This window comes from Teleopsis dalmanni, chromosome 1 (genome assembly GCF_002237135.1).
Source record: "Teleopsis dalmanni isolate 2A chromosome 1, ASM223713v2, whole genome shotgun sequence".
Lineage (NCBI taxonomy): Eukaryota > Metazoa > Arthropoda > Insecta > Diptera > Diopsidae > Teleopsis > Teleopsis dalmanni.
Window position 1 is genome coordinate 36,059,987 of NC_051846.1, and position 11,398 is coordinate 36,071,384.

The following is an 11,398-nucleotide window of genomic DNA, read 5'->3' on the forward strand; positions in this document are numbered from 1 at the left end:
AATATTGTGCATGAGCAAAGCGGTGCTGAGCAAAACATAGCACATCTGCCGCGTTCACCTCTTGTGCAACTTGCACTTGGTTCCTTATGTACGGTTGTACTTTATTTAATATTATCCATATGCTTGATATTCTACCAAAAAGCTTTAGTTCAGGTAGGTTTAGTTCAACTTTAAAATAATTTGGAATAGTGTTATAAAAAATTACATATTTATTTTATAGAATATCAAATTTCCACTTACTATAGTTTCATATCATCTTGTGATAAAATTCATACTTTCCGCCATTGTGCGCGCGGTTTACAAATGTCGCACTGGAAAAACTCGCGTCCAAATTGATTTTCGTACATCTCTGCGCAATATGGCACCAACCGGTATTGCTAGCGGCATAGATATAGGATTCTCTAACTGGGGCTTAGAATTAGTAACGATTTCTTTATATACTATGACAAAATCATCAACGATTGTGTTTATTTTAATATTTGCAATAATCCTAGGTCTAGAAAAAAAGGTAAACATGTACACTTTCAACATTTTAATTTGTTATCTATTTGTTTGTGATACAAATGATAAGATTAAGTTAAAATGCTGAGTTTTCTTTGTGTTTTGTTTATAAAAATTTATAACGACTATATTTTTACAGAGTTGGGTGCTAGTTTTTATTGTTGCTCTAATTGCTACAGGCCTTTTTATGTTGACATACAAATCAACACAATTCAATGCATTGGGTTTTATATTCATATTGGGAGCATCATTAAGCAGTGGCATACGTTGGAGTTTTGCGCAATTTCTCATGCAAAAATCAAAATTGGGTTTGCACAATCCAATTGATATGATATATTATATGCAACCATGGATGATGATGTCCGTTTTACCATTAATTGCATTCGAAGGTAATATAGTGCTCATATGAATAAAATTTTAAAACAGTTGGTTTTTTTATATTTAATAGGACCAAAATTATATGATGCTCTTCTGAGCTTACCTGAAATACCAAATGATGTTATATACATGACTATAATTAAAATCACATTTGGTGCAATGCTTGCTTTTCTAATGGAAGTAAGTGAATTTTTAGTTGTTGCTCAAACATCGAGCTTAACGCTTTCAATTGCTGGAATATTTAAGGTATGTTATGAAATATATAGCAATGTTTTATTTAATAATTATATTAATTGTTTTTTTGTTTCAGGACTTTTGTCAATTGGCTTTAGCTTTTGAATTCAATGGCGATCAACTCTCACTTATTAATGTGTTAGGTTTAGTTGTTTGTTTAGCTGGTATATGCTGTCATTTGCTTCATAAATATGCAATGTTAGTTAAATTAGAAGCCATTAATTCCATTCACAATGATAATGATTTGACATTCCTAGACACAACTATAAATAATAATGGTGTAAATACTTCGCACCATAATCAAACATTCAATACAGCTCATAGAGCACACACAAACCTGACAGTTCCACTTTTAGACGAGACAGATTCTGATGATTCAAATAATGGCCATAAAGAGCAAAATTCATCCGACGTTATATTTGATGTACTTAAAAGACGAGATATGCAACGATGAGCAAATATTTCTTACAGATATGAGTTGAAAGGTTAATTAACTTTTGAGACTCAGCGATGAGCAAATATTGCTAAAAATATGACTAAGAAAACAGAAATAGATGACAAAAAATAGAGTTTTGAGACCCAATGAGGAGCATATATTGCTCAAAAATATATGACATGAAAGGCAGCTAATTAAAACAAAACTTGAAACTCATGTATATGCTGTAAATTAGTTAAATTAATTTGTATTCCATTTATATTATATCAATATATTATTATTAAATTTTGTAAGTAATTGTTGTAGATTTTTATTAAAACATTATGTACTATATGTTTTAATAAAAATATAAATTTGTTGAGTTAAAGTATATACACTTAACAAGCAAATAAAGTACCATTGAAGCATTTTTATTTATTTATTAATGTTTTTGTAAATATACTTATAAATTAAGTTATTTTAATGTAAATATATATATATAGACAAAATTTCCTTTAATTATAAACTACAAAATTACTTTATATTGAACGTGTTTTTGTATTTCTTTTTATTTAAATTATTTTATTTCAAAATTATTAATAAAAATAACATATATCTATACCGAAATTCGAAAGAAATATGATATAGATGCTTGTTTAACTTTTAAAACTTTTGAATATAAAAACTTCTAGTTCAGATAGATTTATGAAATGAATCAGATTATTATATTGCATTATTTGAAAAATTTGTGTTGTCATTGACATAAAAAAAAACTATTATTAGTGTAAAAAAATTGAAAAATGTCACTCTTGTTTCTTAGTTTTTAAATAAACATACACTTATGTATAAACTTTGTAGTTATATTATGTATATTAATAATCTACAATAATTTTAATTAACGAACAAACTATAATATAATATAAAATATTCTGTTGAGGGCAGATATCAATTGAATGTGTGTCATGTTTGCAATATAAACTGAATTATCGGGACTATTTGCTCTGTTATATATAACGACATTCAGTTTAATGTGAGGCTGATAAAAGTAATATCAGTTCTATTTTTCTGCTGTTGATGTTCTTGGTATTATAAATACATCGATTCAGATGAAATTGAATGTAGATAAACTACAGAGAAGGCAATACGCCTTGAGATAAAGATGGAATGTGAGCGTGGATGTGAAACCTGATCCCTTCCATGGGGCGGAATCATAGATCAATTGGACTCAAAGTAGTGTATGTATTGCGATAGGTGACCATGTGGGCAAACTCATGGCGAGGTCACCTACAGTTGTGGCACACATTGGAAAATAGAAATTGTTGTGAAAAGCAACTCTTTAGCACTTGGTGTTATCATGATCTCAATTAGATTAAAATAGTACTTACTTCAAAATAAGGATTCATATCGTCCGTAGAGATTTTAGGTCTGTGGAGAACTGAACAGGACATGTTCAAAAGTATAGTTGCCTGAAATCAGCTGTTGGCCTATCAGATCTTAAATAATGAGTTTTATTAAATAAATAAAAGAAAAAACTTAAAACCTAATTTAAACTAATCTAATCTTATTGTTTGAGATACAATTGTTTTATTATTTTTAACCCGACGTTTCATTACCAACATTTTCGGAGATATATATATGAAGTAAGTCTTAAAACAATGTACAACTACTTAATCTTTATAAACTATGAATTCTTCATATCATCATTATTTGCACTACAGTCGTTGTTCAATCATTCAACAAATCGATCCACCAATCCTGAGTGCGAGCCAATAAGTGTTCTGATCTACACCATATTTACAGTGTACATAACCCTCAGGAATCTGTAAAGTCGACGTGAAAGGAATCACAAGACAAATACATTTAAAACTCATGTTCCATTACCCTGATGGTATGTGATTTAATAGAATGACATTTTAACTATTTTAATTTTAATTGCAAAATTAATTAAAACTCATTATACATTATATTTCTTTCTATAAATTATTTATTAAAAGTTAAAAATTAACATCGATATATAATATTATACTAATTAATATGATTTCGTTTTAAATATATACTCCATTAAAAATACTCAAAAGTACGAGTATATATAAAGTAGATAACACATATTAAGTACTCAACATTTTATAGCTTTAAATGATGTCTGTATTTTTTATTGTGATGGAGAAAACAATCTTATTTACATATTTATTATTAAGCACACTGATTGAAAAAAATAAAGATTTCAAGGAAAATATATGTCTTAATGGTTTTAATTATTTTTGTAGTAGTTATCTAATTTTAATATTTTTTTAACAGAAAGTTATTTGTCTTAAGTATTTGAAATACAAAATAATTATTTAATATCTAACTGATAAACTGAAAAATGTACTGCAATAAATAAAAATGTTTTTTTTTTCCTGCTCTACAGGTTTTTTTAGGCTATAATATTTTTTTAATTATTTATATGCATTTATCTTTTTAATTTCATTTAAAGTTAAGAAGGGAAATAGATTTTTCAAAAATATAGAATATTTAAGTTAATCTATACCAATGGTTTTTTATAACAAAAGTTCGTTATATATAAAATTATATATTTATGATAAAGTACTTTTTGCTAAATAAATTATTACTATTTTCGCTATATAGTTTTATAGACATATATATATTTTAAATTTAAAATATGTACCTTATTACACCGGTTTTAAAGAAGTATGCTAAAGTGGTTATTCATTATCGTGAATAACTATGTGACTCGTGGTCGGTAACATAGTATACAACAAAATACTTTTACGTGGTTGACGAGCTCGTAACTCTAGATCGTGAACATCATTTACATATATTTCTTTAGCTTGCCGCGTATATTTTTACAGTTATTTTATCCTCAAACTTAAAATAGCTTTTCTTTTGCGAAACAACAATTTTCGTTTAAATATATGATCAACAATAGTCTACAACTTTTTACTTAACACTTAATTAGTAGTTTATGTTCAAATTTAAATAAGGTATTTATAGCTGTACTCAAATGACATTCAATGTAATTATGAATGTACCCAACAAAAAAAATAAGTATTGTAAATACTTAATCCATACGGGCTCTTTTAGATTTTGGAGATCTAATAATACTTTCTTCAGTTTCAATATATTGTCCATCAATTGAGTCATTTGTACTCGATTCAGAATCATATTCTTTTTGGTTATTATAATGTTCTAGAGATATACCAGAGTCAGGGCTTATTGCAAACTGTTGAGAACTTGCATTTACATGATTGTATTTGTAACCACTCCGGTCGTAACAGCATTTTAACATACCCACACATTCTTGAATTTTCTCAAAACCACACCCTGTTCTTTGCATTAAATGTCTTGGCCATGCTGGTTCCACATGTGTCACAATCCGTGCACAAGCTAAACATGCACTTGCTTTAATAGATGGTTTTGCATTTATAAATTGTATATCATGTACTGAAATATAAAAATAATCAATTTTCTAATAAAACGTATACATAAAGTAATCCTATTATATTTACTATTTAACGATAGATCCGAAATTGTTGCAACCATATTATTTACTACATTAAACATATCACTAAAACTTTTAAAAATCAACGTCGAATTTCTTTTGAAAACTGCGTTTTGTGAATTTTGTACATATAAACTAAAATCATTTAAAGTAACTACAGGAGCGCCAATATACTCAATAAATGAAGCCGTGGTTGGATAATTTAGTTTAAAGCTTAGTGATAGTAACATTCGTTTCTCAAATTCTTTATACTCGCTAAGAGTATAACTGGTTTCGAAAATTTTGTTCATTTGCGCAAGGCTTGGAATTGTGATATCCGTTTCCTCGAATTTGCCGGCAATACAGATTGCACTTATGGCAACCAATTTTAAATTCACCTGACTCAAAAAAATATGGCAGCTTCGAAATATATCCATGTGGTATATAGCTAAAAATATATATTAAAAAAAGTAAACAATTAATACGAAGTTAAAAATTCTAAATTATCATTAATACAATATAAATGAAATATCAATAATATTCTAATATCATTATATTCTCTCAATAATCGAAGAGCTATCGAAGGACAGCATTAACCAATTGGAGAAACAGCACCAACCAGTCGAACTCAAAATTAGAACTGAAGACATTCAACAGGAAAATCATATTCTACCATCCAAGTTAGTTTATACCAAATATAAAATATTTACAGGAAAAAAAGAAACATAACACACTGAAGAAAACCAATTTACGATTATAACACTCTTAAAGAAGAAGAAGAAACCACAAGCTGTATATACAGTAGCCTGTAACTATATTGAAAGATTCTTTATGGACATTCAAGGGAAAATTTTTTGTAAAAAAAAAAAATAAATTAAGAGTAATGAATACAGACTTGGGAAACTAATAATTATTAACTAAAAAATCAATTATACCAGATACTTATTCAACAACTAAACTGATTTGGGAAGATATGATAATAAAATCTGTGACGATACCAAGGTTCTAATTCATTATATATTATAAATTATATATTTGTATGGTTTTAAATATAATAAAGCAATTCTTAAGAAAAAAATAAATTTTATTAATAAATTGAAAATTTGCAAATATTAGTTAGTGTTAGTGGTAGGCTTGAAAATGAGATATTTTTAAATATATTTTAGAAAATTCTATAACTCAAATTTTCTATTATATTTAATTTCTAACAAATTAAATATAATTCTGCTTCCTTAACTCGAGTTTCTATAACTCGAATTTCTCTATAATTCGAATAAAAATATTATCACGCGCCATTACGAATATGGGAAAATGCATTCTATAAGTGAAATTTTTGTTTCAAGAAAAACCAAAATTGTTTGGTGTTAGAGAAAATTCCTTTTTCCAAACCAAATGTTTCATTTTTTCTTTCTTATTTTGTTTCTTTGTGCAAAGGCCAATCCCTGGCAAACTGTAGTCAAACAATAGCGTACTGTAATAAAAAAGCTGGATTTGGCTAATTTTCTACATGGGACGAATAGAACGTCATTAATTTTCTTGAAAAACATTAATTTTTCTTAAAAAAATCTTATACTCTAATTTGAATGGCATTCTTTTGAATTTAACCTAATCTTTCCAATTGAAAACTCGGGGACTCACAGCGGATCATATAAGGATAATGTACCGCGCGGAACACAACTTTGTAACGTTACATTCTGCAGTTGTTGACGTGCAAAACTCTACTACAAATCATAGAAGGATAATTGATTAATTGGTTAAAGTTTAAACGGCAAAACGTTGCCTTTGGAAGTTACAATCAGCGCGAGGCATAAGTCTGTCGTTTTCTAAGTAAATGAAGTCGATGAACACACGTATCTTACCTATCTACACTGTACAACTACATACAACATCGGTTGTATTAAGTTTACGGATATTCGGATTTATTTCTGTAGTAATTTATTTAAATGTCTTCACATATGTTTATACAACATAAAGATTATATTTATTTTGTTTAATTTACAAGGACTAAAATACCATCTACCAAAATATTTTACCTTAAAATAATATATTTTTTTTAATTTATTTTGAATACTATTTCGGAAGTAAGGCATAAGTAAATATATTTAAGAAGTGTGTTGTAATTATAAATAAATTATAAACAATTATTTCTCTTACCCAAATGCAATGTAGTCTTTGCCAAATTAAGTAAATTACAAGCACTTTTTATTAAAAATACTAAATGAACTCTGATGTCTTCATGATGTTTATCTTTTATTTTAATCTTAGTAATGTCGTTTTCCAAATAAAATAACCTTTTTAAAATATCGTTATTATACGGATTATGGCATTCTTCCTTTTGCGCACACATGTTCGGGTCAAACATTGTTTCGTCCTGAAAGTTTACTTGACGCCACATCTAATAATCTAAATCATAATCTAAAAATCCAGAAATAGAAGTAGACATTTACGCAATTTACGTTTAATGCAATTTTCGTGTAACGGTAATCACTGTTTCCTCTTTGATTTCCATTTTCTTTTTATAAAGAAACGTTTAGTAGCAGAGTGATGCCATGTATTTCAATTTTTGTGATGCATTTCATTTTATTTTGATTAAAATATACTAGGACTATTCGCGTACCTACGTAAAAAATTACTTGCATTTTGTTACTTTCTATTTCCGTAGGGTCATGTTTTACACAAACTCAGGGTCTAAATATATAACTGTTTTATTTTTAATACAAATTAAAAAATGAAGAGGAGAAAGAAATAAGAGAGGTTGATTGCATTGGCCATCAGATAATTTCCATGTACCTCAATTAGCGATTTTTTGCTGTTTTACTACCACATTCCTTGCAAGAACCCTAGTATAGAAGAGTAAAAACTAAATCCATCCAGTCTTTCATCTTCACCGATTAGCAGTCTGATAAACTATCAGAGAAGTATTTTCCTAAGAACCTATATCTTCTAGACGCTAAAGCCTGGCATTCACAGAGAAAATGTATTATGGTTTCTTTCTCCTGCGGGTTTCCATAACTTTTGCAGAGAGGGTTATGGGGAGTTCCTACGTGAGTTCTGCGTGAGTTCCACACCAATAACCAGTTCCGAGGATTTATTTTTATTATAGGTCATGTTATTATAGGCCATGTTAACCTGGAAGTGGCACATGACCTAAGTGCTTTCCATCTGTTATTCGAAACTTGCAGAAAGTAGAGGAAATTACTTCTTTTAATGGTCTCTAGGGTAATATAAACCTGTATCGCCAGTGACGCATCCAGGGAGGCACAAGAGCGGGCTAAACTGTCATCTTTCTCGTTCCCTACGAAATATCAGTCAACCAATTTAGCTCGTCGATTGCTTCTCTACATTTCTTTAATATCTTTGATTTTGTTATGAAAGATTGAAAGACTTTAATAAGAGAGAAAATGGAAACTTTCGATTTGATTTTGGTCGCGGTTGTTAGGTTTTCTGTTCTTTGTCACGTTAGTCAAAATAGTGTTACTCGGGAATAAATGTTAGAATTTGCCCCTATTAGGAATAAATATAGGACTTTTCTTTTCTAAGTATATCACAAAAGAACATCCGCTTATTTTAGAATAATCTATGCAACAATAACGCTGCTGGCTTATTTAGTCCAAGTTTTTTTGAAACCGCTTAACTAATAAGCAGCTCAAATAGCATAATTGCTTAGACTAATACTCTCAAGGAATAAGTCTCCCTTTTCCCTCGTTATTCCTTCAAATAGAACTCCCTTATTCTGAATTGCTTGGGAAACAGCTGTTTTTAAAACAACAAAAATTTCAAATTTGTTTTGTTGTACTTTGGCAACTATGATACTTTTTAATGGCGAAAAATGCGAAAATGAGCACAACAAACGAAAAGAAATGCGTATCATATGTTAATTTAAATTTAAAAATCGCATTATTTATCTGCAGCACAAAATATCAGAAATAAATATAATAATAATAATAAAAAACTTTATTTTATTTCTTTTAATTATATATTTTATTTTTTAATGTTAATTAATGTTTTAACTAAAATTTGAGTTCCTCGTATGTATTTTTATAATTAAGATATAAATGTAATATATTTCGATCTGTGAATAAACTGTAATAATAGTTTATAATTGCGCATAATGTTATAATAAAAAAGAAGCAATGTTTTACCTGCGCATAATTACAAAAAATTATATTAAATTTATTCAAGGAATCCCATTCATTCTAGAACTTGTGTTCCTTTAAATATTCTATTGTTTTAAATAACAATAGTTAACGCTTTAATTTGTGCAAAAAAACCCGTGTAGATAAAATAACTACATAAAAATTTAAATACATATATTAAATTTGTTATAATGCTTTTATTATAATAATTTTATTATAATAATAATTTTAATAAAATATGTTAAATAAAAATTAAATATAATAATTTTGGATTTTAGATAAAAAATAAAACTTTAAAAATATTACATTTATTATAATAATTTTATTAAAATAAAAATTTTATTAAAATATATTCAAACATCTGATCATTTTTTAATTTATCTTCCACACAATTAGCTTGGGAAAGATTTTCTGCAAGATATTAAAAAAAACTCCCATTCCCATATGATTCAGAATAGGAAAATTGGAAAAAGAGAAAAATCTCCCATTCCCATGTGATTCAGATTGGGGGTATATGTTGTTCTTTTGCGATATGCTTACAAAAGAAAAGGTCTTATGTGAATTTTTGTAAGGATATATAAGCATATCCATATAAAACGTGTTAGGTCAGTAAGAAAAAGTATCCTAAAAATTTTTAATCTATTAATCAAAATTAAAGAAAAAATAAAATTATTATTTATTTGAGGATACATTTTATCTTTAAATTATATTTTCTTTCAATTATATTTTCTTCACGTACTCTTAGAAAACTTTGTATATACTTACATCTGTATATTTAAAATATTTCATTTCCACTATTTTCAAATTTTTGAAACTTTTTAGTTAATATTCGTTAAATTTTATAATCAAGGTTAGCAATAGTTCGCTTATCGCTTTGGTAACATCTGCAGTCGCTAAAATGTTTGAAAACTTCACAACTAGATACTTAAATAGAGAAAGTAATGTTGTTGTTTTGCGTACAAATTAGCCACTTTAAGCGAGCAACTTCCTGTTTTTTGTCACACTTAAAAGCTGCATAAAGAACCTATTATTAATTCTCCATAATTAAGGTTTGTTTACCGATTCGACTGGCTAACGTGTTTAATTACCCTTTTGGTTACAAAAACAAATTTTTGCTCATTATATATAGAGGAGAAGTTGATATTATTTACAAAATATCTTACGCACTATTTCTCTCCTCTTCTATTGAGAAAAATATAGTCATTGTTTGGAAGAGAATAAAATCACTAGTCACGTTCTTTATGATCGCACTGTAAGAATGATTTTTAATACAGGAGAGACATTTTGGTAAGTCTCTAACCCAAGAGATTATAAACTGTTCAACAAGGTTTTATGGCTCCAATCGAAAAACGGAATATCTTCTATTTAATTAAGTTTTGTAGCAGTAAAAAAGAATTGTTGCTGTCACAGTAATCTACTCCATTAAGACTATAATTTCCTATTATCTATCTATCTATCTATCTATCTATCTAATAATTCAATACAATTAAATTCTTTTATGTTCTATATCCAAGCTCATGTTAAAAATGATTATAAAAATATATATTTGGGAGAATTATAAAATATCCCTTATTTTATTTTAATCAAATAAGTTTCATCCTAGTCTACGAAAATTAAAGCTTGCGCGTCTGACAAAAAAGAAATTTCGGATGAGAACAGTAAATAACACATATTTAGTCACTCAATGTGGATCAGGATGATTCTGAACCGAATCTTTTTCTGGCTTAATATATAATGAAATAAATTTAAAAAATTAATATTTTTTTCAACAAACCTGCTAGAATATCAATGAAATTTTGTTTACTTCTTCATAAGTATGACAGTAGCATTTTCTCTATCACCGCTGGTCATAAAAATCTTCATACATATTGTTTTCATATATAATCTATTTCATTATATCCACTCTCTTAAAACTTGAAACGACGTTAAAAGTGAAACTATTCCAACTGCCTTCTTTTGAAAACATATAAAATCTTTTCTTCAAAATTATTATAATAACCACAATATTTACAAATATTTAATAGAATTTTTTTATTGTAGATTTAATATTTACAAAATTTATATATGAATTTTTTTTCATACTATTTTATACAATTTTATATAAAATTAAATAAAATAAACATTAAAATAAATACATAGAATCAGGTATATAAATAAAAACTTTCTTATATGTTAAGATTCGCTATTTGATTGATTCGGAAGATATTAACTAAAATGGGAAGAATGTGATGCAAAATGCAAATTTAGTGGATA

General features: G+C 27.4%; 2 protein-coding genes across 2 annotated transcripts in view; one reads left to right on the plus strand and one right to left on the minus strand.

The window, feature by feature from the left end:
- LOC119679541 (solute carrier family 35 member C2-like) overlaps positions 1-1,800 on the plus strand; it is a 5,806-nt gene extending 4,006 nt beyond the window's left edge. The window contains exons 3-7 of the mRNA XM_038091957.1: positions 2-153; positions 221-508; positions 641-890; positions 950-1,125; positions 1,190-1,800. Of these exons, the coding sequence (XP_037947885.1) occupies positions 2-153; positions 221-508; positions 641-890; positions 950-1,125; positions 1,190-1,567 (1,244 nt within the window). The 3' untranslated portion in view covers positions 1,568-1,800. The remainder of the gene's footprint in view (position 1; positions 154-220; positions 509-640; positions 891-949; positions 1,126-1,189) is intronic.
- A 2,341-nt stretch (positions 1,801-4,141) lies between these two features.
- On the minus strand, positions 4,142-7,498 carry LOC119673419 (cyclin-J-like). The gene is made up of 3 exons (XM_038084690.1): positions 7,164-7,498; positions 5,038-5,457; positions 4,142-4,972 (listed from the first exon to the last, which is right to left on the minus strand). The coding sequence occupies exons 1-3, from the start codon at positions 7,402-7,404 to the stop codon at positions 4,590-4,592; spliced, it is 1,044 nt and encodes a 347-aa protein (XP_037940618.1). The 5' UTR covers positions 7,405-7,498; the 3' UTR covers positions 4,142-4,589.
- Positions 7,499-11,398: the final 3,900 nt, after the last annotated feature.

What these genes read in the sequence shown, in the direction of transcription:
- LOC119673419 (XM_038084690.1), bottom strand. Translation starts at nt 7,404, where the DNA reads ATGTGGCGTCAAGTAAACTTTCAGGACGAAACAATGTTTGACCCGAAC. An exon ending in AAAGACTACATTGCATTTGG is followed by an intron (nt 5,458 to 7,163) that starts GTAAGAGAAATA and finishes ATATATTTTTAG; the next exon opens with CTATATACCACATGGATATA. An exon ending in TTCGGATCTATCGTTAAATA is followed by an intron (nt 4,973 to 5,037) that starts GTAAATATAATA and finishes TTTATATTTCAG; the next exon opens with TACATGATATACAATTTATA.